Source organism: Ochotona princeps, chromosome 15, assembly GCF_030435755.1.
Source record: "Ochotona princeps isolate mOchPri1 chromosome 15, mOchPri1.hap1, whole genome shotgun sequence".
Classification (NCBI taxonomy): domain Eukaryota; kingdom Metazoa; phylum Chordata; class Mammalia; order Lagomorpha; family Ochotonidae; genus Ochotona; species Ochotona princeps.
The window spans coordinates 45,453,621-45,481,358 of NC_080846.1; the positions used below are offsets into that span (position 1 = coordinate 45,453,621).

Here is a 27,738-nt window from a genome sequence, read left to right on the forward strand (position 1 = left end):
CAAATGAGCCTGCGGGAACTTGGAGTATCAATCTCCAACAGGTGTGTTAGCAGCTTCTGTTCCCTTATCCAAAAGTTGAGGGACCATAATATAACCCTAGTGTAGTAATTCATGATGTCTATTTTAGAGCAAATCCTGGCCCTACAATTTTATTTATTTATTATTTGTTATAATTATTTTATTTTGGTAATCTTTACATAGTGGATTAGGGCACAAAGGATCAAGGGCTACAAGAAAGTGGGTAAGACCATTGTTTCCACATTATTATTTTTTTCTGTGTCTGGGGTAAGGAGGGAGATACAGGGAGAAGCCACACCCAACCTGCTACCCCACCCCAGGGTCCCCAGCACGAGGCATGCTCTGAGGGCATTGCTCAAGCGGCTTTAATAATTCAACAGTTTGGTGAATTTATTTGGACAATAAGATGCTGGACTCTATGCTTGATATATGTTTGCAACGAAAGAATCTCGACTTAATTTGAACTGCAATACTGCAGCAAGGTGGAGGAATCCACCATAGTGGGAGGGCTCAGGGAGGAGATAGGGGAATTCCAGAGCCTATGAAACTGTGTCACATAATGCAACATAATAAATAATTTAGAAAAATAATTCAACAGTTCTGAATTGCTGCCAATCTCACCGTTCCAAGCACAATGAAAACTCTCCAGAATTCACTGGCTGACATAGTTCACCATAGACTCAGTTTGCCCAGGTATTAACTGCCAACACGGCTGGGGCAGATGATCAATTTGTTCTGTTCTATGTCCTCTGTTGTGGTATCAGGTGTCCTCTGCAAGTTCCGATGGACTGCCATATCTCCCATGTGCACCTGGATATGCTGTGCACTGCTCCATCTGAGCCTCTGAGGAGGCCCAGCTTTGACATATGCACTCCATGGTCAGACCATGGAACCTGCAATTCTCTTCATGATTGATGTTCTGAGATTAACATTTCAGTTAGAGTGTTCCCCAAAGAAATTTCGTCTGAAGTGATTCCAGGCCTGATTCCTGTGTGTGAATGCTAGTACAGGGTCTAGCACAGTCGGTCGCCCCAGTCAGCTTATGCATATGCTGGTGGTTGTATTTGCTGGGTCAGTTCTGTTTCCAGGCCTGTCTTCCATATGAACCAATGGGTGTTGCAGTGCAGCCTAATTCTTCCCTCCACACACTCGGCCCTCTCGCAAACCAGGAGGAGCTACAACCTAGTCGGGGCAACTCCCAATAACCCCCATCAGGGGTGCCCCCTAACCTGGTACCCGTGCTTGCCAGCCAGTACATACAACAGACTTGTCCAGTCTGTTCCACATTCCATTCAGCTTTTATACATGTCAATGGGCATTGAAGCCTAGTTCAACCAACGAGCCCTACTTTCCAGCCTAGCCCGGCCCAGCCCGTACCTAGTCCAAGCCATAATGTGCACTGATATGTGTCATGACCATACCAGGCCCTACCCACACTCCATTCTAGTGCTTGGATTCATCAGCGGCTGATGTGAACTGGTTCAGCCTGATCCATCCCTGACCTGTGCCAAATGTATGCCAGTTGGTATCTTTCTCTAGCCTGGTCTGGGCTGCTCCCTATCCTGGTTCTTGCACTCACCTACAGGGACTGTGTCCTGCCTGAGGAGTTTCCCAAGCTCCTCCATCAGAACCTCTTCCTATGCCAGATCTTGCACATATTGTTGGGTCAATGGGCCAACCCTACTTAGTCCACCTCCTGTCCTGATAGGAACACTGGCCTTTCCTGCCTGGCTTTCACTCCATTCCGGTTCTTACTGTTGGGTGTTTCAGCCCAGCCAAGGTTCGTCCATACCCAGACACTGCTCACACATGGCTTAGTAGGGACACAGACCTGGCCTAGTCCCTTCTACATCTACCCAGGTTCTCCAGAGCACCAGATGATGCTGGAGTATGGCCTGGCTTGGTGTGCTCAGCCCCAGTCCACACTTTTGCTAAGGGAATTTGCAGCCATGTCCAGACCAGAATGCAGCCCCCACTCCACCCCATACTCAGCAATGTTTTAAATAAGCAGCACGTTAGTGAAAAGTCATTTTCTAGAGATTTGATTAATGCAATCACAACTTGTAGATGTCTGTGTCCAGAGGTGTCATTGAGAATAGACAGTTTCTCACAAATACCAACCAACCAGCTAAAAACCCACATTTAATGACAACTTCCTAAAGTTGTACAAATGAGGAGCTACCCCTCCTAGAGCCTTACTGAAACTTGTCCTTCAGCTAGTCATACCCTGACCGCAGCCTGGAATCTGGTATCACCTATATTTGACATACACACCTGCTCTTGGCTCCAATATGCTATCCTCGGACCATGGCCCTTCAGTCTTCAAGTTCTCCCTTTCCCTCAGTCATCTCTGCCTTTGGACCTAACCTCCAGGTAGTCCTCTGTCCCTCCAAACTTCCCATCACCTTCCTCATTTACTGTCCTAGGAAGCTGGTCCCCTCATAGTACTCCTGAGCCATCTTTCCTAGTACTTTAAAAGTCTTCTTACCAAAAAAAAAAAAGATTTCTTTTCTTTTTATTGGAAAGACAGATTTACAGAGAGAAGGAGAGACAGAAAGGAAGATCTTCCACACGCTGGTTCATTTCCCAAGTGGCTGCAATGGCCGGAGCTGAGCCAGTCTGAAATCAGGTGCCAGAAGCCTCCTCTGGGTCTCCCACATGGGTGCAGGGTCCCAAGGCATTGGGCAGTCCTCCACTGTTTTCCCAGGCCACAAGCAGGGAGCTGGATGGGAAGTAGAGCAGCCGGGATACGAACCAGTGCCCATATGGGATTCCAGTACATGCAAGGCATGGACTTGAACCACTAGGCTACCATGCTAGGCCTTAAAATTCTTTACAACCTTACATTTATGCCTACACTTGGAGTAAAAAGCATCCCCTGGATCATCACAGCAAAGGCAACCCTGCCATGGAGTCCTGTACCTTATGCCTCTCCCTGTTTCCACAACCTTCATCCCTCCCTTAGGACCTTCCCATTATCCACCGCTGTTTCTCAGAAGATACCACCTCCTACACTGCTGAGAAGCCAGAAGCTTTTAGACAAGAACCACCTTAACTTTCTGTCCTCTTCCATCTACTCATCCAACAAACACGAAGGTGCTCAAAATGTTTATGGAGAAATTGGGATTAAATTGGAGTAGATATGATGCCGGTAAAGCCAATTCTATACTATACGAAACCACTAAGCGCCTGGCCTGGATTCTGACTCCAGCTCCCTGCTGCCACAGACCCTGGGAGGTCACGGTGATGGCTTAGGAGTTGGCATCCCCGCCATCATGTGGCTCGAGCTCTAGGCCAGCCTCAATATTCACACGAGTTTGGGGAGTGAATGAATGCATGGGAGCTCTGTTTACCATCTCTCTGCTTCTTCAATAGAAAAATACATGCTGTTTAGTTGGGGTGCAAAAAGTTGAAATCCTTGCAGTTTTCATACTTGCATTCTCTTAAACTTTTTGAGCATGCATGCATGGGTTTCAATTTTTCCCACCAAAAATTACACTTTAAATTCCATTTGCCATGAACCTTTTGAAATGACCATCTATTTCTTGAGCCCTTGTTACGTATTAAGGTCCATAACAAGTGCTGGGGATGAAAGAAGACATTCCCCACTCTCATAGTGCTTCCTGTCTGGTGATACAGACTTGCAAGAACAGCAAACTACCCACTCCCAATTATGCTGAGCCCAGCTTTTGAATAAGCCAGACATTAGACATGAGAAAAAAGCTTTCAGATACAAACTTTGAGTAACTCAAGTAACTCCCAGCTATCTGAGGATTCTAGGCAGGCCCTAGGCATTGCAGAACAACGCGTTAATTATTTTCCCACCTGAAACACACTTTCCACATTTGGTATTTTTTGTTTTCTTCAATCTGAGCTTGGACCACATGCAGGGAAAGTCCAGCATGGGCTGCAGAATGTCCACAAAATCATTCAGTGTGGCTTTCAACAAATTTAGTAAATCTGAAGTTGTTTTAGTTGATAATTTTATATTGCTTATAAATCATGTTATTAAAACCCAGAAGGCCTTTGGGGACTACTTACCCTGACCTTTTGGTTAGGGCAAGTTGCTTTTTATGAACTATTTTAACACTTCTTCTTTAACATCATATAGGAATTACTTGGGGCTGGTGCTGTAGTGTAGTATGCTAAGCCTCTGCCTGCAGCATCAGCTTCCCATAAAGGTGTTGGTTCATATCCCAGCGGCTGCACTTTCGATCTAGCTCCCTGCTTATGGCCTGGGAAAGCAGCAAAAGATGGCTCAAATCCTATGGCCCCTATACCCACGTGGGAGATCTGGAAGAAGCTCATTTCTGGCTTCATATCAGCCCAGCTCCAGTTGTCACGCCCATTTGCGAAGTGAACCATGGATGAAAGACTTATTTGTCTCTGCTTCTCTGTAACTCAACCCTTCCAAATAAAAACAGAAAATCTTAAAAAATGAATTACTTCTTGAATGTGTGGATACTGTGGTGAGTGGGTTAAGCCACTCTTGGGATGGCTGCATTCCAAACTGGACTGTAGTTTGAGCCCTACTTCATTTTGACCTAGCTTCTTGCTCAGGAAAGGGCAGGGGGTACTGGCTCATATGCTTGAGTTTCTGAGTTCTACCTGGGAGACCTGGATAGAGTTCTAGGTTGTTGGCTCCGTCCAGCCCTGCCTACAGAGGGGGAATGAGTTAGGGGTTGGAAGATCCATCTCTCTCAAATAAATAATCTTCATCTTTGTTCAGCCAGTAATTGCACCTGACCTAGCATAAAGCTACTCTGCATATGCTTATTAGCTAGACCAAATCAATATGAACTCCCCTGAACTGGCCTTAGATAAACCTGTAAGTAGGGTAAGTTGTCTCTAGTGCCCCCTTTCCTTCCATAGCACCCTCAGGCATTCCTGGCTTTCAGTATCATTGAATGGTAACTGAAAAACTGGCAGTAGCTTCCAGTTATCTCCTAAGCTCACAGGGCAGAAGCAGCCTTTAAAAGCATTATCTATGTACATGGACTTGAAATGCAATCTGTCAGAAATGTGATTATAACAGGGGAACTGAATATTCTCTTTCTCTGGTATTCCTGGTGGGGAAGACAAGGGAGACCAGAATCTGAGCAGCAGAATCCCATTAGAGTGTAGGCAACTCTCCAGAAAGAAATGACTGTCAGGGTGAACAAACAAGGCAGACGACACAGGGTTTTAGGGCTAGGCTGGAATTTGACCTTTTGGTACCTGTCCAACCTTCCAGATATTCACTTCTCAGTTTATTAAGACTTTGAACACTGCATGAGCACTTTTGGAGGGTATCTGGTGGAAGACACACCCATGCGCATACTTTTAAGACACCATTCTTCATGGCTGGAACTTACTAGGTCATGGGTGGATCCAACCCAAGTCAGAATCTCACCTCTGGGAATCTGGAATTGCGACAGTCTATGTGGCAAGAATCATTTGCAAAAGTAGAGCTGGCAGGTATCCAGACTGTGTAAAACACATCAGCAAAGTTGAGAGTAGACAGGAGAATCACAGAGGTGGTATTCAGCATCTACCTTGTGCCCTGCAAATAATGCCCTCCCTCTCTGACTTCCAGCCATTTGGGTTGCTGCTGTTGGCAAAGAATCCTAACGAATATGGCCGTGGTTCTCCAACTGTGAGTCCATGAGTTAGACAGTGCTGCACTGCATTCGTGTGTGGCTTGGTTCTTCATGCCTTTCACTAAGCCCATCAACTGTCTCTGCTGACACCCGAGGAGCAGAGGCCGCCAGAAGGACTGGGGGTGGGGGGCTGAGGTTCAGGGCGGCCATCTGTTCCCGACAGAGGGGCCTGGGAAGTCCCCTGGATCAGGAGGATGGACCCAGGAACAGACAGCAGAGAGCTCCTACCAGAGGTATTTTGGTAAGTGACAGGAGGGGAGTGAGCAAATGCCAACTGAGTGTTCAGGTTTCGGGTTACTTCAAAAGCAAAATTCAGGACAGGCACTCAGCGTAGTGGTTAAGATGCTCACAGTCCACAGCAAAATCCCCAGGTTTGATTTTTGGCTTTGATTCCTTGCTCCAGCTTCCTGCTAACACAGACTTTATGGAGGATTCCTGCCATCCATGTGGGAGACACACGCTGAATTCTCATCAGTCAGCCTATTTGTGGCCACTGGAGGCATTTGGGGAGTAAACCAGCAGAGGAAAGTTCTGTTTTAATTTTCTTTTAAAACAAAACCCTCATTGTGTTAAATTTTGAATTTGCAGCATATTCAAATGAAAGAACATGTGTACAAACTGACATATTTTGTGATCATGCTAGAAGAAACTAACATGGAGCTCATTTAAAGTTTTAAAACTTAGTAAAACTTACTAAATCAAAAGATTAAGCCTTTCCTACATTTATAAAGAACATGTCATCACTTAAAAAAAAAAGACAGTTCAACTTTATTTAGTAAAATCATGGACACTCAATAAAACCCAAACCTAAAAAGACATTTTCAACTACAATGCAAACTGAAGTATCCGTTTCTTTAGGAATTCAATCTTAAAAAAACCAATCTCCAAAATAAGCCAGAGGCAGATCTTTAATCCACTTTTAAATCCTTCCCTACCAGCATGGCAGTCACAGGGTGCATACTGGCTCTGTGCTCCAGGTATGTCTGCACAGCTTGATCGTGGGACTTGTCAAAGGCAGCAAGGTCCCTGCAAAAACAAAGAGGGAAGAGAGGGAGTGGGAGAGATGGAGGCAGGGAGGCGATCCAGAAGGGGAGACCAAAGGAGGCAGGGGAAGAACAAGAATCTACGTCAATGTGTGCGATGATGTCAAAGGGCGCTGCGTCATACAGCAGGACTAAGTTCTGATATTCCAGGACACAGAGCAGGGAGACTGTGTCACCTAACTCCAGGGCTAGAGGGGAGGATCCCAGAGAAAAGGTGTTTGAGAGAATGAACAACTGATAGCCCAAGTCGACCATGACACTATATAAAAAGGTATCTAAATATCACTGCATCCCACGGAGATGTGCTCATCCACAGTTACTACATTAAAAAAAAAAACCTAAAATTAAATTGAAAACCACCTTTTCTTTAAAGGATGTGAGCATGAATGACAGCCAAAGGTCAGCCAAATAAGGCAGAGTTTGAGCCAGTGAGAGGCTGAGGCCCTGCTGCAAGATCTGAGGCCTCGTGCACTGCCACAGATATGGCACTGTCGGGCTGGGGGTCACGGGGAAGGGCCAGAAGGTTGATGGACGCCAATGTGCCCTGCAGCATGGTTACTTGAGCAGGGTCCTCCCACCTACAAGCTAAGTCTCAGCCCTGTTTGAGAGTCTCTCTTATGGCTGCCTTTCTAAAAAATGGCTTTCTGGGGGAGCTGGTGCTGTGGCAGTAAAGCAGAGAAAGATTACATAAGCCCCTGGGAGATCAAGAAAAAGCTTCTGGCTCCTGGCTTTGGCCTAGCACAGCCCTGGCTGTTAACAGCCATTTTGCGAATGAACTAGCAGCTGGAAGATTTCTCTTTTTCTGTAACTCTCCCAAATAAAAGAAATCTTCAAAAAGTACTTTTAGGGCTCAATGCAATAGCTTAGTGGCTAAAGTCTTCACCTTGCATGCACTAGGATCCAATATTGGCACCAGTTTGTATCCTGGTGGCCCTGTTTCCCATTCAGTTTGTGGCCTGGGAAAGCAATAGAGGGCGGCCCAAAGCCTTGAGACCCTGCGCCCATGTGAGAGACCTGGAAGAAGTTCCTGGTTTCAGATATGCTCAGCTCAGGTCATGGCGGCCACTTGGGGAGAGAATCAATGTATGGAAGATCTTTCTGTCTCTCCTCTTCTCTTTGTATCTGACTTTCCAATAAAAATGAATAAATCTTTAAAAAACAATTACTTTTAAAATCTTATTCTTAAACAAGATTTCAAGAACATGAAAATACTAAAATTCATTAAAAATTGTGCTGAACACTTCAATTAATTATTCAGCAGCATTTAAATCCAAAGACCTGACTTCATCTGCTCATTTTTCTTTGACTCTAATTTCAGATTCTTTTCACACCTGCTTGCCAATTAAATGTTACTTGATTGTTTTTTAAATCCTTCTTTGTATCTAAGACTGACTTATCTCCTTTTGATCAGAGTCTGATTCCATTTGGCCCATACAGGTACTCCACATGCAATGCTGCTGAAACAGCCAATGAAGTTACATAGCAACGTCTGAATTTCTATTCCAACGTTGTATCTTTGAACTGTAAAAGATTCGAAAAAAATCTAACACTTGGATATCATTTTAACAATAACAAAAACATTTAAAATTATCCTCCCTGTTCCTCACATAGATTCAAAACATAGTTTGATTGGATTCTTACTTGAATAAAGGCCGTGTAAACTTCATTCTTCCCTGTTCAGTTGCCATTTTTAGAGCCAATGGAATTGCTTCCTCCCACTTCGATTGAATGCAGAGCCGTAACCATCTGTAAGGAGGATTGTTAGGAGATGCAGGGTAGATGGTGGGAAGCAGAAAATGACACCGCAGCCTGAACATCACTTCTATAAAGTTGCACCATCCCATCAGTTATACTGCGCACCACTTGATACTGCCTTCACGCTACGAATCTCAAAGCCTTACACGGACAATTTAGTAACTGGAGAAAAAGAGGGAAGAGGAGCTGTTGTTTTCAAGAGATATGTTTTAAGAAGTTTGAATTGTGTAGGTGCTCATGTACCTTATGTCATTTCTGAAGAACTTAGACTGATTTAAGCCTCACACTACAAACTGAATTAAGGGAGATAATACATAACAGAATCAAAGGTTTCTAAGGAATCTACTTCAAACTCAATTTGGCTGGTTGGGGAAAGTGTTTAACCACTGAACCCTTCATTCTAATGACTTTTTAAGGCAACAAAAGCTTAATGCAATGTCTAACATAATAGACTAATGCTATCCTCTTACAAATATTACAACTACTCCTTAAGTAGCACTACAGTCACCAATATAGGTGGAGGATATTTGCCAAGGATTTCTCAGGCCCCATGGATGTCTGGCACCTCGCTTTCCCTTTTTACCACCTTTTAAACTCTTTTATACTTTCTTCCACAGAGACAAGTTAAAATGACGTAGTACCTGAATCGTATTTCAGAATTGTTAATGGCATTCAAGTTGTACACCTCTTGCATTCGCTTTATGTGCCCCAATGGAAGAGGTGCCTAAGAGCAAAATAAAGAAGCATAACGTATCATTTCAACAGGATTCCTTGGAAGAAAGGAGCTGGAGAAAAAGTCTTAGTTGGATTAAAAGCCTAAATGGTCGATAATACAGAAATCAGTTAGCTAATAAAGTGCAAGTATGTACTAAAAACGGAAATTTTTTGCAGGCTTCCTCTGGGTAAGGATGTGTTTATGGAGAGCAGAGGCATGATTTACTCTGTGGGGTACTTCAGAATTAAAGGAGAATTATGCTCCCCAAATGGTTTAGTATATCTTGGGAATCCCTTTCACATCCTTTTCCTTTCAAGTTCTTCCCTGCTTCTTGTACATCTCACATTTATTCTCTGAGCTCCTTGGTATTTCCTGAGTCTGCCCAGCTTTATCTTTGTGTGTTCCCTCTGGACTCTCTTGGAAATGATCTGCAGGCCTATGTAAAAGCAGTTCTTCACTCCTGTATTTATAGAAATGAATGACCTCTGAGCATCTGATCAATAATACAGAACCTGTCTTGGGTCAGAGGTGGGAATTACATTTACCATATAAATACAAACTTTAGCCAACGGTTCACAGACTTCTTATGCTCCCCCTCCTCTTAACCCACACTCCAGAGAGGACACATTTGAGTGAAGGACAGAAAGAAGGGTTTGGTCGATTGGTTAGGACAGGCAGTCTCAGGGTACTATGAGAACTGCAGAGGCACACAATGACTCCCAAGGCCATGGCCACTTTCTGTCATACACATCTCACTCCACACTCACTAACCATCTCTGCTTGCACTCACTGCTAGGGCCACCCCAAATCCTCTGGACCATTGGCCCCCTTTGTGGACACACTCAAGTTCAAATGCATTCTGGCAAGCCACATGGCTAAAGTCACCTCTAAAGCTCCATGCTTTTCCAGAACTCATTTCTGAAATTTCTCTCCTTTTTGGTCCTGGGCCACACAGAAGTGACAGGTGGCCTGATGTCCCCCAAACAGATTCACTAACTCTGATGGTTGTCTCCAAAGCTACCTCCACATGCCAGTATCAATTTCCAAATCACCTCCACACTTTACGGGTCTTCAGCCCTGAGTCCTCTCTAATGTCCCACTGAAAGGCAGCGGCTCCTTTCTGTATCCTGTACTCTGACAGTAACCAGGATTTTAAACTTTAATATCTGTTTGGTCTCCTTCTTGTTAACCCCCAAAGCCAGTCTGTCACACCCCCTGCCGCTCTCCTCCATGTGGTCTCTCTGGTCTCCTGACCCTGCAGCTCACTCTACCCTCCCCCAGGTCCCCAGTAACCTTCACCACAAGACCCACGTCACACCACCCAATAGATTAGCTTTCAAAAAAACCCAGCATTTCACCAAGGGACTCTTTCCTTGCATCTTTCAAATCCTTTCCGACTGACCTGAATAAAATCCACAAATCATGGCTTTGCATTTCAGATTCATCTGCCCCGATGCTCCTAACCCATCCATCCACCAGTGTTTTCTTCAGCCGCCTCCTGGCCCTGCACAGTGCTCACTCCGGGGACTCAGGTGTGTTCTGGCCACAGCTGCTCCCTCCCACTGCAGTCCCCGCTTGCCAGCTCAGACCCCACTCTTTCAAAATGCCTTCTGGGAGGACTTGAGGTGGAAGGGAATCTTTCTCCACTAAGAAGACTTTCCAAATGGTAACTACAATACTGCTCCTTTTCTTGATAAATGCTGCATGCGATGCATTCACTCCCCTTCCTACTAGATTGGAAGCTTTGTGAGGACAGGATATAAATTCTACAGATTTTTATATTCAACCTTGTTTTAAACACAGTCAGCATTCAATCAGTGTGCTGTTAAATCCATGACTGAATGTCATAAACGATTTTCTGTTTTGTTTCCTCATGAATTATTTTTGTTCTAAGATGAGGACAACACAAATGCCATGGCCCTGTGTCTACTTTCCTTCCTAAGGCTCTGGGCGGTGCTTACTCTCTGCAGCACGTGTGCCAAAAACTCGTTCAGCTGATGAGAAGAGAGATCCTTCAGGTCTGCGGCACTGAACGCATTTAAATCCTCTTCTTTGGCCTAAAAGAAAGAAATATCACCTGCTTATTCCACTTGTGTATAACTTCATACTACTGACTGGCTTATCTGGTATAATGCTACAAATTTTTTAGAAAGGCAAATACATGGGTATAGAAAGATTATGCAAAAGAAATTTAAGCCTGAGCTACCCAAATCCTGAGACTGAGTTACTAAAACTTAAAAGATGACATAATGGGTCCAGCATGGTGGTGTAGCACACAAATTCTCTACCTGCTGCGTCGGCATCCCATATGGGCACTGGTTCATGTCCTAGCTGCTCCACTTTCCATTTAGCTCCCTGTTTATGGCCTGGGAAAGCAGCAGAAGATGGCCCAAGTTCTTGAGCCCCTGTGCCCAGGTGGAACACCTGGAAGAAGCTCCTGGCTCCTGGCTTCAGATAAGCCCAGCTCCGGTCATCCCAATTATTTGGGGAGTGACCTAGTGGATGGAAGAGCTATGTCTCTGTCTCCCTCTCTGTAACTGTGGCTTTTAAGCAAAAATAAATAAATCTTTAAAAAATGACACGACTCCTAACATCTACATGGCTTACAGATATTAAACCACTAGGAGTATGGGTGGAGGAAACTTTTCACATTCTTTGTGCCACTAAAGGAATATAGATTTCCAAAGCAAATAAACATTAGAGAAGGGCGTCAACTGATTTATGGGACAATTTAAAAAATGTGAGTGAAGAACCAGGCTGATTATTCTTTAAAATGGCACAATGATGAGTTGATGAAACCACAGACCAAGGCTTCCTTCATCCCTGAACATGGCATGTGCCCTACTTAATCCTGAACTTTGTTTCATGTGGTTGACAAACCTGTCATGGGGAAAAGCATTGAGAGATTGTGAGAAATGGGATATCTTACCAACATGTGTGTTAGAATTCTGTTTTAATTTGACAAATGCAAAGGATGATTATTTGGTGTAGTAATTAAGACACCTCTTAGCATGCTCTCATCCCATTATCCAACTATGCTTTCATGTCTCAGATCTCCCAGTTTTGGTTCTGGCAGCCACAGGTAGAAGAGCAAAGTGTTATCTTGGTAAGATGTGCCAGATTTGCTTCTTGGAGAAACATAATCAAATTTTTCCAAATTATTTAGCAAGAGCATCTCACGAACCGTTCCTCCAATCTGAACTAGAACTATTCCACACACAGTCTGGACAGCTGCCGTGCACGTGTGCACAGCCTGCCTCTCTGAGATGTGCCTACTCAGATTTTATTTCCTTCCTTCCAAAAGAACAAAAAGGATTTTAACCTGAAAATATAAACAGTTAATCATGGTCTACCTTTATTGTGATGCTATCAGACTCTCCAAGAAGATGTCATAGTTTTACTTCCTGAGGGGGCAAGGACCCACACTTCAGCTTATGTCTTTGGGATAGCAAATTGAGAATCCCCCACCAGGAACTCCTACCCTGCATTTCAAAAGACCCATCTCCCACGCCCCCTAACACACCCTGTGCATTCCTTTCCAACTACCTAGCCCCCAGGCAGCAACACCTATCAAGGTTGAAATGTCCACCAACTTCCCCATTTCTCCAAACTCTCAAACCTTTAAATGTAAAAGGCCCAGTGGCTGAAAGACAGGGCCTCTGCCATGTGCTTGCTCCATCTACACATGGACAAATGGCCGCCTTCTTTGATTCATCAATTTCTAATAAAAACCACAGGATCTCTTCGTTTAGTTTCTGGCTCCCAGATGCTTTTATTTTCCTTCTTCTGGCTCTGAATGTGTTCGCTTAGTATCCAGGGCTTTCCACTCCCCTTTCTTATTCTGTATGTTTAATCAGTTTCCAAGTTCTTTATTACTGGTAATAGTAAAATTGAAAAATCTTTCAAATCTATTTACTATTTCCTTCCGTACTCTGTTGTAATTCCAAATTCATTCCATTTTTTCCCCTAAACATCATGACACCCTCTTAGCAGGCCTCCTTACTAATTTTTCCATTTTGGTTGGCCCTAGACACTATACTTCTAGATTAATGGCCCTAATACACAACTCTGATCACTTCATTTGCAATTCAAAACATTTATGGAGGCACTGCTGCCTACAGATTGCATTTCATATTCCACAGTCTGACAATCAAGTCCTGTCCAGACAGGGACTGGTCCATCTTTCCACCCTGTTTTCCCCCTAATAATTTATGTACACATCCAACAGCAAATACATGTGGTTGGCACTGGGAATACAGAAGTAAATGAAAGCAATTCTGGCTCTCACTCAACTCACAGTCTAGTGAAAGAAACAGGGAAGTAAACAAATAGCATAAAAGTTTTCATATATGTACTCCATGATAAACAGAGTCCCCAGAGGAATCAACACTCCCCATGTCCCTTTGCCACATGAACTGCCCCATGTCAAGGGTATGAGGGACACTTGAAACACAAGATTCTAAAGGTGACCTCTAAATGTGTTAAGATAATAGGAATAAAATGACTCACAAATTCTCTGTTGTTGTTTGTTCAGGGATTACTTTACTGCAGTTCCTCTGAAGATTATGTTTTGGTACCTCCATAAAGAAGCTCCTCTTTAGGACATTTTGCAGAAGTAGACAAAGCTAAGGCCACAGCACAAGTGCCCCAGTTCCTCCCATCACTAGCGGCTGGCATTACTGGTCACCCAATACCAGTTTATCTACCTGGTATGGATAGTTGCTATGTTCAAAGTATGTTAGAAGTGATTTACAAAGAAAAGAAAGAGTAAGATGAAAATATTTTTGTTTTTTCTTTTCTGAGTTCCAAAACTACAAGAAAAATCAGAATGACTGCTATCAACATTTCCTTTTCCTTCATGAAAATTTTATTCACTCAGCAAGCACACAGTATCACCCTAGACAAATGTGACTTTCAACTGTCTTTCTGCCTAACAGCTACTCACCACTCCAAGCATCCATACCCAGCCTCCCTCCACAAGCAAAAACTTATTTGTACAATTCAAAGAACAGGTCAAAGTCACATTACTACTCACTGTGATCCATCTTTGACTGAGAGCAATACAAGCATTTGTCAGAGTCATGTCGTAACTGCAAAGATGAAAAGATAACCGAGACTGCTTAACAGAAGGTCACATTCTTTTGCATGAATGTAGCTTAAAAGTTTCAGGACATACTTACATTTCTAGGCTCCTTTTAAACAAAGAACATAAGGGGGCTGGTGAGGTGGAGTTAGGTGGTGTGGTGTAAGCATCCCGTAAGCATAACAGTTCTAATTCTGGCTGTTCTGCTTTTTTTTTTTTTTTTTTTTAAGATTTTAATTTTTTTGGACCCGGCGGCATGGCCTAACGGCTAAAGTCCTCGCCTTGAACGCCCTGGGATCCCATATGGGCGCCGGTTCTAATCCCGGCAGCTCCACTTCCCAGCCAGCTCCCTGCTTGTGGCCTGGGAAAGCAGTTGAGGACAGCCCAAGGCTTTGGGACCCTGCACCCGTGTGGGAGACCTGGAAGAGGTTCCTGGCTCCCGGCTTCGGATTGGTGCAGCACCGGCCCGTTTCGCTCACTTGGGGAGTGAATCATCGGATGGAAGATCTTCCTCTCTGTCTCTCCTCCTCTCTGTATATCTGGCTTTCCAATAAAAATGAATAAATCTTTAAAAAAAAGATTTTAATTTTTATTTGAAAGTCAGATTTATAGACTTTACAGATCTTAATCCGCTGGTTCACTCCTCAAAGTGGCTGCAATGTCTGGAGCTGAGCCGCACCAAGGCCAGGAGCCAGGAGCTTCCTCTGGGTCTCCCACACGGGTGCAGTGTCCTTAGGCCTTGCACCATCCTCTACTGATGCTTTCCCTGGCCACAAACAGGAAACTGGATGGGAAGTGGAACAACCGGGACACAAACTGGAGCCCATATGAGGTCCTGGAGGATGCAAGGATCTCTGGCTGTTCCACTTTTAATTCATCTCCCTGCTAATGGTCTGGGAAGGCAGTGGAGGATGGCCCAATGCCTTGGGAAGCTGCACCCACACGAGAGATCCGCAATCAACTCCTGTTTCCCAGCTTTGACTGGCTCAGCTTTAGTTATTGCAGTCCTTTGGGGAATGAACCAGTGAAAGGATGATCTCTCTCTGTCGCTCCCCTCTCTGTGTAACTCTTTCAATTGTGATAGCACAATCGGTTAATCTTCCTACTGCTAGTGCCAGGATCCCATATAGGTGCTGGTTCATGTCCTGCCTGCCCCACTTCCCATCCATCTCCTTGTGTAGGGTCTGGGAAAGCAGTGGAAGATGACCCGAAGCCTTGGGACTCTGCACTGGCATGGGAGACCCAAGAGAATATTCTGGATTTAGAACGGCTCATCTATACCCACTGCGGCCATCTGGGGAGTGAACCAGCAGATGGAAGACTTTTTTTCTGCCTTCATTTCTCTCTGGAAATCTGCCTTTTCAATAAAAATAAATCAATCTTTTTAAAAATTTAAACAACTTTAAAGTGATGGAAATATCAAACCTTCACTGGACTTGAATGTTAGTGGCCTCATCTAAGAAGGTATGTTGTGAGATATCTGACCATCCTCAGTGAGACGGCCAGAAGCACAAGCAGCACTAGTTGAAGCACGTGGAAAGAGCTGGGCCCCTGAGGGCCTATGCAGAATTCAGGTATGCTCCAGACTTTGGGGATCCAAAGTCCTTATCTTCCTGGATCTTACTTCCTCTTGTTCTAACTATCTAACCATGCGACACATCTGTGAGCACCTGCTGTTACATAACACACACTGTTTCAGACACTAGACCCTCATGTCACTGGGGGATGACTTTATTCCTTTCCTTTTAGAGGTGCTACCTTATGATCATGAGGCAAAGCAAGTTATCCGTTTTCTCAGCTTAGAAAATAAATGTCACGTTTTACAACAATGATAAAGAACATGTGCCCCTCTTGTAAAACATCCTGCTTTGTCCATAAATCGTGCTTGTTTCCTGTGGAATGTTTACATTAGAGAATGGAGACGGGTGGCAGCCCTTAGGGTTTGAATAAAGTTTTGAGCTGTGACCAAGTCTCCTTGTTTGTTCTCTATGGGAGGTCACAAAGGGGCCAAGACAGCTTTCTCCTTCCAAGCAGCCGTAGGGGCCATGGGGGAGCTGCAGGCAAGCTACCATGTTTCCCCTCAAGCACAAGAGAGGTCAGAGGTCCTGACCTGTTCTGGCTGGAAATCACTGTACTTAGCACTGATTTCATACAGGATAATAGGTCAGCGGAAAACCTTCGCCTGGTCTGCGTCATAGTCTCCTGAAACAGCCTTCTCCATGTAGGTAAACAAATTAGGAATTAGCCCATGGAAAGGAAACCATCTCTCTTTATGGCAAAGACCTGAGAAACATGAGCAAAACCAGACAGGAACCTTGCTCCCCTTCTCCCCTGGCGTTTATGATGCAGTGCAGCGGAGCATGCTCGTCACCACACAAGTTAAGGGTAAATATGTTAAGTTAAGGGTAAATATGGCAACTGCTAGAAAGAGGCAAACCATGGCCCCAGCAAGCTCTCTGGTGGGAGCTTCGAGCTGGCTCAAGAGCCTGAGAGTTGCTTCGTGAGGCAGTGTACCTGAGCTGAGCTTGGAATTCAAGGGGCAAAGGATACTGCAGGTGGAGGGGACCAGCGAAGTCAGGTGCTCTGCGCACTGGAGACCCCAAAATGCCAGGCTCACTGAACCAACGGACGTCAGACTGTTAGCAGCTAGACTGTTAGCCTGACAGTCCTGGGACTGCTGGCTGTCTGCTAAGTAGGGGCTGCTGTGACACAGCCGCCTTTTCAAGAGCATGCTGTAGTGTTACTGTGGACGGTGCTTGGGAGGGGCTGGGAAAGGACCTGGGTGCCCACTCTGTAGGCCAGAGCAGTTTTCTAGGAGGAAGCCATCATGTCAGATCCATCTCATACAGTGGCGGTGAAAATGGGGAGACAGGGATGGCTCCAAAAGATATTTAAAATGCACACAAAGATGAGAACGCTTCAGCACCAGAGGGACATGCACGTCAACCTCCTGGACTGGAGCAGATCACAGCATTTTCCATGGGTTGGGTCTCTGTACGGGACCCCTGGGCACACGAACCATTCCAGGGTCCTTTTACCCTTCGATGACTAATGAACCACGCCCCCAAAGGATCCCATAGTAGTGTGATATCAAACACCTTAGCAGAACTCACTTTTCATTCAGATTTTCCTTAGCTTTGAAAGCAAGGGCCAATGTCTTATGTCCTAACTGAGACACTGAAATGAGTTCTGGACATGACTAACTTTAAAAGCTACACTGTTTTTCTCAGGCTCCAGCAGTGACACTGCCGGTCACTTGAGCACTTTTTAAGTCAGTTCTTCCCGAAGCCTTCTTAACAGTGAATAGCTGAAACTGCTTTGTGATCTTTATTCTATTTTGTTGTCTCTATTTTGGTGGAGAACCATTAAGGTTCTGAACAGCACATTTTAAAAACTTTAATTTTATTTATTTATTTATTACTTATTTATTATTATTGTATGATACAGTTCCATAGGCTGACCGTCACACTTCGTATCCTTCTTCGTAATTAACCTCTAGGGTGATGTACAAGTCGACAGCCATGCCAGTGTGTGGTTTACTTGCTCATAGCATTTAACAGGTATTTTATTAAAATACTTCCATTTATTATAACTGTGGGTTCAACTCCCTTAACCTGAAAATCTAATTTAAAATTTTTTTCAAAATATTTATTTATTTCTTTGAATGGTAGAAAAGAGAGGAGAAACAGATATATCTTCCATCCATCGGTTCACTTCCCAAATGGCTGCAACAGCCAGAACTGGGCTGATCCAAAGCCAGGAGCCAGGAGCTTCATCTGGGTCTCTCACGTGGTGCAGGGGCCCAATCACTTCGACCATCTTCCGTTGCTTTCCCAGGCACATTAGTAGGGAGCTGGGCCAGAAGTGGAGCAGCCAGGACACGAACCGGCACCCACAGGGGATGCCAGCATCACAGGTGGCGGTCTTACTCACTATGCCACAATGCTTGAGCCTAAGTAAAACTTTTGAAGGCTGACATGAAACTCAAAAACTCTTAGATTTTAGAATACGTTCAATTTCAGAATTGTGGGCTGACTGGAAAGCTAGACCAGTCTTTGAATCTATGCAGATTCAAAATTCCGAAAACATGAAACCTCTTAGTCCCAAATATTTCCAATAGGGATGCACAACCTGTCATGCATACTTTCGTATTTACTCTGTGAGTTCCTTGTTTGGCATTCACCTGAACAGTGGCTGCCACTCAGTCAGCATATGCTGGATTAAACAGAACTTTTGTACATCTCTGCTCATTTTAATTCCTTTTTGCTCACCACGATCAATCAGTTACTAACAGTTTCTACACCCTCAGAGAGCACTCCTTGCAGCTGTTCCTTGCTTTTCTCGTTTTCCATGTGTTATTCTGGGCCTCCAGTATTTCTGCTAAAATTGTTCTAAGAACCAATCTAAATGATGGCACTTTTGAAACTACCAATTGCTGGACAAAATTACAAACTTTTTTTTTCCTTTTTTTTACACTAAAAGAGTTTACTGAAAGTGTGTGCCATCTTCCTACATCTGAAACAGAATCAGCAATCCTGTTGCCATCAGCTCTTTCCAGCTCTGAGCTCCCGTTTCTGCACCAGGCTCCGATACTGCGACTGCCTGGTTAATGCGGAGTGCTAACCACACCTTTTTATATTCTCAACTCCCAGTAGCTTTCCAACCCACCCCTCCCCAGCATAGTTATTTAAAATGTTTTGACAAACACCACCATGACTCGTCTATCTTATCTCCTGCAGCTGCACATCCATCAAATGGGGCTATTTCACTTGGGAATAGTTGGCAGTCCAATCCCGGTGTCCCAAGGAAGGGCAACGAGCCATCAGACTCATGGAAGACCAGGGTTCAGGTCCCTGACTTCACGAGCATGCACAGTTAAAAGGCAGGATGCTGAGACAAAGACTATGAGGCTTGACTCTCAATTCCTGACACTTAGTATCCCTGGAACCTTGGGCAAGACACTTTAACTAACTAAAACCTAAGCTGTCTCTTCTGGAACGGTTGTAACAATGTGACACCTAAACATTACTTTCCTTACTATAAAAGTCCGAAGGAAGGAACCCTAGATTATTCTCTATATCTCTCATTCATGGTGTGAAAAAAGGAGACAGTGAACAATTATTTGCAACAAACCAAGCAAACTAAAATTTGTTAGTCATGGAAATCACTATTTTGGCCTCTAAGCTAAGGTCCAAATTCCATGAACATTGTCCTCGCCGGAGAAGGCTTAGGGAAGGCACAAAAGCCTCAGATTTAGCATTGAGAAGGAAGGTACTTACTTGGGTTTCACGGGAGGCAGGCCAGGAGAGTAGAGCCACGCATTCCAGTCTACTTGATTGAGTATGTCAACCTGGGAACAGTAAGAAAATCAGAATAACCTTTTCAGTTTTTTTTAAATTAAATTCTTAAATTTATCATTTTGTCTAATATGTCATGTCAAGATAATTTCTAGATCTCTTTTCCTTTTTATTAATATTTTACATTGGTAAATTTTAAGTATGCACATTTATTGGCTACAACAAGATGCTTCGATCTACATACCATAACGTGAAATGATTAAATTAAAAGGATTAACATTAACTGTGACCTCAGCTAAGCTTGTTTTCTAAATGACTATATGTTCATCATTTATCTTCTGTTAAGTAATTAAAGCAAGAACATAAACGGCACAGGAAAAATAAGAGTCAGAACCATACTATTTAGGTCCTTTCTGAGATACAAAAGTTCTAGACATGAGCTCATGTTATTCAGATTGCACTTTAAACAGGAAAAAAAACTGTTTCTTCCTAAAAATTTTCTGAATCAATACTCTTTTTAATTCAAAGCAGTTTAACAAATAGTATAAACGAGAAAACACTGAGCATGAAAGAAAGATTTAAAAATCCAACCTTATCTTTAAAGTGGGAATACAGGAAATCCTTCCAGTCATCAGTGGTTATGCTCTGGTAGGAAAACTTTTCGACATAAGCCTTTAAGAATCCTAGGAAAACCTCTAGAAGCAAAAAATAAAAAGAAAAGAAAGATGGACCTAGGGGAGAGCAGACCTTCAAGTCCATCAGCAATGGACACCTGACCAGACCAGGGCAGATGACACAAACTCAGATCCTATCTCCATAGTGACACACAATTGCGACATAAAAAGAGTCTAAGAGATTCTGGTGTCCTGAAGCAGAACTGAGGAGAGATGCAAAACGCTGAGTGCAGCAAACCTGAAAAGTGGGGCAGCCATCTGACCTCGGAGTTAGGATGTCAGTGTTTGCGCTGCAGTGTCCGAGTTCAAGTTCTAACTTCACTCATGATTCTAGCTTCCGGCCTGTGTGCAGCTGCAAATGCAGCACATGAGGGCTCAGACAGCAGGGTGCCCAGCACCTGCCTGGGAAGATGGAACTGAGTTCCTGGTACCAGCTTGGGTGGCCTGGCCCAGTCTTGCCCATGCCTTGATGGGATTTGGAGAGCCAGCGCATGGCAGCTCTGTTTGCTTCTCAACTACATTAAAAGCTATGTGGTTGTAGTTTCTCAAAAATAACCTCTGTACCTGTTTTCCACTTCTTATACAATTAAAATAACTTTCTAAGGGGCAACAGCATCCCAATCAGAGCGCCAGGCTAAGCTCTGCTGCTGATCCAGCTTCTGGTTAATGCACCTCAGGAGGCAGAAATGGAACAAGTACTTGGGTCCTTGCCACACATGCAGGAAACTCAGTGGAATTCCAGACTTCTAGCTTTGGCCAGCCCTACCCAGGACAGTGTGAGTATTTCAGAAGTCAGTCAGTGTATGGATGATCTCTCTCTCTCTTTCTCTGTCTCACTCTATCACTCTTTCATATAATTTTTAAAGAAAAAGTACTATAGGTACATATCTATCTGCTTGTTCATTTATACTTGAAAATAATCTAGAGACACACACCAAACTGCAACCTGTGGTTAGGGTAGCCCCATGGGAGTGAAGAACAGGGGGGAGACTCTCACTAGTTATTTATATACTTTTGTGCTACAGAAATTTTTCAATGAGTTCATACTGTCTTAATTTTAAAATTACCAATGAGTTTTTTATTTTTTAGAGTCATGCAGTGCAATTTAGAATTCCGTGGTCACTTGCAATTCTAAGGAACAACATCAACAATTTAGAATTCTTCCTAATTTCTTGTTATGACCTTCAAAAACAGGAATCAGAAAATGCTAACTGCTCACCAGGTCCTCCAAGGAGCTGTTCAAGGTAAAAGAGCAAAGCAAAGCCCTTTTCATAGGGAACCGAAGAATATGCTACGTCAGGGTCCACATCGGTCAAATCAATCACAAGTTTGGTGAAAGGATGTGTCTCCCCTAAACTCTTTATCTGCAAGACAAGAAATAAGAAAAAAGCTCATCTGTGGAGATTGGTACACTGCATCAGCACGCAGAGGCACAACTTCAAGAAATCCAGACTTACATAAACTTAGAGATGGGAAGTAGTATGACATGTTGACCAAAATGTCTGAAAAATCCATTAACACAATGGCCGTTTATATCATGGCCCCTGAAATTTCTCATCCAATAACAGATTTTATTATAAAAAGACTTCTAGTGATTCAACGCCTAGTCAGCAAACTTGGCTTTCAAGGAGCACTTAAAAATGACACAGGCCCAGGGCAGGCTACTGACGTAACAATTGAAATGCCAGTTGGCACGTCCGGATCCCATTTTGGAATCCCTGGTACAACACCCAGTCCTGATTCTTGGCTTCAGTGTCCTCTAACGTGACTCTTGGAGCAGCAGTGATGACTCAAGGTGTTGGGCTCCTGCCACCCACGTGGGAGATGTGTAGTAAGTCCCTAGTTCCTAGTTTCAGCCTTGGCCCAGCTCCAGCCACCACACACAAGTGGGCTGATGGATGGGAGCTCTCACTCTGCCTCTCAAATGAATAAATAAAAGGTTTTATACTGTGAGAAAAGCAATCTTGAATTCACATGTGGATACTGCAAACAAATTTCCACTGGGTAGATTTGCAAATTTTTGTCCAACATCTGTGATGTCAGAAAAATGGTTGGCTATTTGTTTAGGTTCAGTGTTTCAATTATCTCTGGAAGAGACGAAAATGTCATCCCAAAATAGCCATTGTTGCTTACAGATTATTTTGAGCTAAAGGCAACTGAAACCCAGCAGGTGAAGGAAGAGTTCCACCAGTCTAAAAGGAAGGAGTGGATTGTCCTTCAGAGATAGTGTCCCCCTTCCCAGGGAGGGAAGATCTTCTGTCCTCACTGAAGACTGGGAGTCAACATCAAAATCAACATGTAGAAACAGACCTGGATCAAACAGTCCTATCTCCCATTATTCCTTTGGGTTTCATAATTACTACTCAGTCAGTGAAAGTATTCAAAAAAATTACCACAAAGTTCAGTTTCAAGATCTGCTTGACTTTTTCTAGAATCTAGAATCATCTCACAGTTAATTTTCCTGCAAGAGAGTTGTGTTACATTAACTCCGGTAAATGGCTCCTTTTGTTCAACTGCTCTGAATCTTGTGGTTTTTTTGTTTTTGGGGAACTGGCCCATTTTTGATTTGATTACTACACAACCCTATTCAGGTTTGGTTAGTCCAAATAATGCTCCCCACCATACACACTGATGAACAGTTCCAAACCCTTTCCTTCATTTCTCTAAAACTGATGATTGAATGAACAACCAATGTTCTCTATGGATTCCAATCCATGCAAACATTAAGAAAATTATGTGTTTAATTTCTAAAAATGACGTAAATATACTAAAACCAAAATTCAAACACATACCAGCTCTATTACAACAGTGAAGATCCAGTGAGATCCTTCAGTTTCCAACAGAGACACTACCTTCCACCGGACAATGATGACATGCATCAATTGAGTACTAGACTAGCTTCTGCTTCACTTCTACACCCACAAAAGTGACTTTCTTACTGATATCTTAGTAGAGACGGTTCAGAAAATTTCAGTTTGAGTGCCTGTAAGGGTCTTAATTCACTTACTGTGTTCTGTAGTTCTCCCCAGCCTCCCAGAGCATGAAAATGTCTGAACTTTTCACCGAACAATCGTCCACAAATGTGACGTTCCAAATACACAGTATGTCCTTCATTCAGCCTGAAAAAAAAAAAATTAAAAACAAACAAATAAGCCGAAAACATGACAAAGCAGAGGAAGAGTCATTTTTTATAAACAGGATTTAAAACACTTTATTCATTCAATATTTAGCTTCATGATGACAGCATAAAAGTTTTTTTTTTATTTATTTACTAATCACATTGTATTATGTGACAGTTTTATGGGTACTGGGATTCCCCCCACCCCTCCCCTAACCCTCCCACCATGGTGGATTCCTCCACCTTGTTGCATAACCACAGTTCAAATTCAGTTGAGATTCCTTCATTGCAAGTATATACCAAGCATAGAGTCCAGCATCTTATTGTCCAGTTAAGTTCCACGGCTTCTTAGGGAGACCTTCTCTGGTCTGAAGGTAGAGCCAGCAGAAGAGTCATTTTAATCAGTAACTTATTTGGCTTTTCCATGTAGGAAGCAGCCACAAGGCAGAACTAGCACAGTTTGAGCAGGCGGCCTATGCGGCTCTAGGCAGTCAGTTCAAGAGAGACAAGAAGGCTGGACCAGCAGAGGGCACCAGACAAAATAAAAATCAGTTCTGGATTTTCATTTATCAGCATACTAAAATGTCACCATGTTGGGAATTGAGTCACAAGCATAAACTGAACCCACAGACCCTTTCCAACACCATCTTCTGGAATGCTGCTTCATTAAATCACGTCCTACCAAAGAGACAGCAGCATCAACAAAACCCAATTTTTTAAAATTGATTTTTATTGGAAAGGCAGATTTACAGAGCAAAAGAGAGACAGAAAGCTCTTCTGTCTGCTGGTTCACTCCCCAAGTGGCTGCAACAGCTGGAGCTGAGCAGATTTGAAGCCAGGAGTCAGGAGCTTCCTCCAGGTCTCCCACACGGGTGTAGGGTCCCAAGGCTTTGGACCATCCTCGACTGCTTTCCCAGTCCACAAGCAAGGAGCTGGATGGGAAGGGAAGCAGCTAGGATATGAACCAGTATCCATTTGGGATCCCAGAGATTGCAAGGTGAGGATTTAGCCACTGAGCCATCATGCTAAGCCCGAAACCCAAAGATTTAGACTTAAACCAATTTAGAGTGATGGGAAAGACATTGGTAAAGGACCATTAAAATAATTTTAGAAATCTTACCAAAAGTGATCCCAGGTTTTGTTGGTCACTAGGTTTCCTGTCCAACTGTGAGATATCTCATGTGCAATGACCTAAAGGAAGCAGTATAAATGATTAATAGTAAGATTAATTGCCTTAACTTAAAATGCATCATTACTTAAACATTATTATTCTTTCAACTCTACCTCACTATTCAATTTTTACACTTGATCTTAGCCAAAAGGCCGAGAAGCGATTCTCACTATTCAATTTTTTTTTAATTAGCTGAGATATCAGAAAGTTACTCAGGCAAAAAAAAATACAATTTAGACAAATGTGACAAAAATGGCATGGTTAAAATAATTAGAAAGAAAACATCACTTAGAAAATATTACATTGATACATCACTCTACAAAAAATATCTCACTAACATATAATCACACCATAAAATTTTCATAAGCTTGTTAGATATCATGGTTAATGCAATAATGTCATGTGATGAGAACTCCCAAACATCTCCCAATATTTTTTTTTCCCTTCCTTTTCTAAAAAAAAATATTTACTTATTTATTTCTTTGAGAAGCAGAGAGAGGTTGCATTGGTTAGGTCCTGAGACGACTACTGGAGGTTATGGCTGAGTGAAGCCAGGAGCCAGGACCTCAATCCAGGTCTCTCACTCGGTGGCAAGAACTCAATGATTTGTGTCATCACCACTGTCTTCCTGGGGTCCATGTCAGCACAAAGCTGGGGTCAGGAGCTGGGGACTCAAACCCAGACACTCCGACTTGGTATGTTAGGTTAAACCCCTCCCAGACAATGCATATATTAAAATCAACTGACTGAATGCTTTTTGAGGGTAAGATTATATGAAGAAATTTCAACTTACATTGGACAGTGATTTGTCACCTGCCTACAAAAAAAAAGAAAGAAAATTACCTTAGGATTATTATAGCTACAACATTGCCTACTTCAGCACCTAGCATATAACTGATAATCTACTGTACTTTTATGCTGGCACTTCAAACAGCTCAAAAGAGACATCTGTTATGAAAACAAAACAATAAATGCCAGACTGAAAAAAAAATGATATCATTCTTCCTTGCTCTGGAATCCTAGGGCATTTTTCCAACTGCAAGAAGGCAGTATGCTTGTCTCTAACTCGCAGGGAACACTTCTCATCCCATCTCTCTGTATCTGCTCTTACTCACCTATCAGTACCTTTCTCCCCTTACTACTCTCAACATAAGAGAAGGTTAAGATGTTGGGTGTGCTCTGTGGAGTATTTCATTTTATTAATTTAGCTGTTAACTCCTTAGTCACCTGGTTCTCGGAAGGATTTAAAGGAGTTTACAAGGCAAACAAAACACAGCAAAATGCAAACTTCAAGTCTGCTCCTTTCCTGCAGGCAGTGCCCTGGGAGGTTTTGTTTTGTTTTGTTTTGGTAACCAGTACACAGGCCGACTGTAAACGGAGTAGTTTCATTGTCTGGATAGATTATTCTTCAATGGATGGTTGTTACACAGCACTCCTACCTCTCAACACCTCAAAACATCCTGAACAATAATATTGTCTTTCCCCAAGTGTCAAAATTATTTTCTTTTGGAAAAAAAGGTTATGATAACCATAATAGGTAATAAAGTTAGAAGCAAGGGGTATATGAAAAAAAACAAATTTTGGTTCTTTTTTGTTATAAGTCTGAGATTCCTACTGAGCTAGGCTGATTTCTGAGAAGATCTTAACTGGAAATGAGATATTCACACTCACCAGAAGGGTTGGAGTAACAAATGTAAGGCAAGGGTTCTCCATGCCACCATACGGGAAGGATGGGGGCAGGACCAGCAGGTCATACTGTCCCCAGACATAGGGTCCCCCCAGATCTTCTGCAATTTTAAGCATAGATTCAGTCTGGGAAAAAAAAAAGAAAGTATATGAATTTGCATGTCTGGTTACCATAATATCTTAAAAGTATATATTGCCTTCTATGAAGGTAATGAAATTACTATGGTAATGAAATTATTTCAATTGAAATGATTTTTAAAAGGAACAATTAAAAATTCACATAAAACAAAACATATTTTTACTCTCACTTAAATCCATCACATTTCATATTCAAAATACTAAATCTAAAAAACAAACAAACAAAAACCCACTGCATGAGTATAGGACCAACCTCAGAAAACTCGAAAGCAGATTTTTCCACCTGTTCTTTTTCAGACCATACCAAACTTCTTGGGCCAATCTGCCTGTAAACGAAAAAGATTAATGAAAAGAAATTCAAGGCAAAATGCTCATCTTGAGTCTAGGAAGGACTTAAAGTCTCACGCTACAGTGGGAGTGGATTTTTGGTGTACATAAGGGCAGGGATAAGTGAAGCGTCCTGAGGGACAAACATGCTATTGCACGTGCAATCCCAGACCCATAGCTGCCTAAGCAGGCAGAGCCAAGGTCCAAGGAAAACAGAGAGGAAGCACTCCCACCAATAGTCAGCCTGCTGGTAAGGGAGGATGCAAAGCAGAGTTGCCATTTGATGGGTAAAGAACTGCAATGCTGCAATGTGAAAGTTGTGCAGTTACGTTTTACCACCACGCAAATACGTTTAACATCACTGAGGCGCACATTAGACATGCTGGGGTGCAGAAACAACAAGAAGAAATAGCAAATTTGGAAACAATGAGTTCACCCAATCTTCCCTAAACTTTGATCCTTCGCACCCTGATCAACTATGTGATCAATATGGAAAAATTTTTAAAATAAGTAAATAAATAAAAAAATTTTTAAAAAGAAATGCTGGGGTGGCAAATTCTACTTGGCTCAAGGTTAAGACATTGCTTGGGATATCTGCTATGACAATTATAATTATTTAGGCCAGGAGCTTTACATTTGTAAGGTCTATTAGTTCTCACAAAAATAACACCTTTGAAGTGCAAATTATTCTTTCTGTTTTCTAAATGGAGAATAACTGTGGATACAGTTAGTAAAGTCTGGAGCATGAGTTTGAATCTGGGTTAACTAGATCTTCTTCCACACGCCCACAATTCTAGCAATCCATAAACAGTAATAACTACAGATATTCAAAATTTTTAGTTTGTAAATCAGAACAAAAAATTATGAAGGAAGGACACTTCAGCTGTTGGTAAAACTGTAATCAACATCTTACAGTTCCATAATTTTATCAGCTTCCAATACTTTAATATATGTTGTCACATTTGTTTCATACAATTGCCCTAGGAGACAGGATAAGCAGATACCATTCTTTCAAAGGTGAGGACACGGAAATTAGTGACATGAGATATTCAAGTTTACATTAGAAATCCAGGT

At 42.7% G+C, this 27,738-nt stretch overlaps 1 protein-coding gene across 2 annotated transcripts in view; it reads right to left on the minus strand.

Moving 5' to 3' along the window:
* Positions 1-6,405: 6,405 nt before the first annotated feature.
* The window catches only part of LTA4H (leukotriene A4 hydrolase), a 39,816-nt gene continuing 18,483 nt past the window's right edge, over positions 6,406-27,738 (minus strand). Inside the window, exons 7-19 of one of the 2 annotated variants that reach the window (XM_058673061.1) lie at positions 26,591-26,663; positions 26,185-26,325; positions 25,307-25,330; positions 24,463-24,533; positions 23,232-23,343; positions 21,444-21,588; positions 20,142-20,245; positions 19,533-19,603; positions 14,206-14,260; positions 11,132-11,227; positions 9,097-9,179; positions 8,342-8,446; positions 6,406-6,683 (exon numbers count right to left, since the gene is read on the minus strand). In XM_058673061.1, coding sequence (XP_058529044.1) covers positions 6,566-6,683; positions 8,342-8,446; positions 9,097-9,179; positions 11,132-11,227; positions 14,206-14,260; positions 19,533-19,603; positions 20,142-20,245; positions 21,444-21,588; positions 23,232-23,343; positions 24,463-24,533; positions 25,307-25,330; positions 26,185-26,325; positions 26,591-26,663 — 1,198 coding nt within the window. In that variant the 3' untranslated portion in view covers positions 6,406-6,565. The remainder of the gene's footprint in view (positions 6,684-8,341; positions 8,447-9,096; positions 9,180-11,131; positions 11,228-14,205; positions 14,261-19,532; positions 19,604-20,141; positions 20,246-21,443; positions 21,589-23,231; positions 23,344-24,462; positions 24,534-25,306; positions 25,331-26,184; positions 26,326-26,590; positions 26,664-27,738) is intronic. The other variant, XM_058673062.1, reaches the window with a different exon arrangement.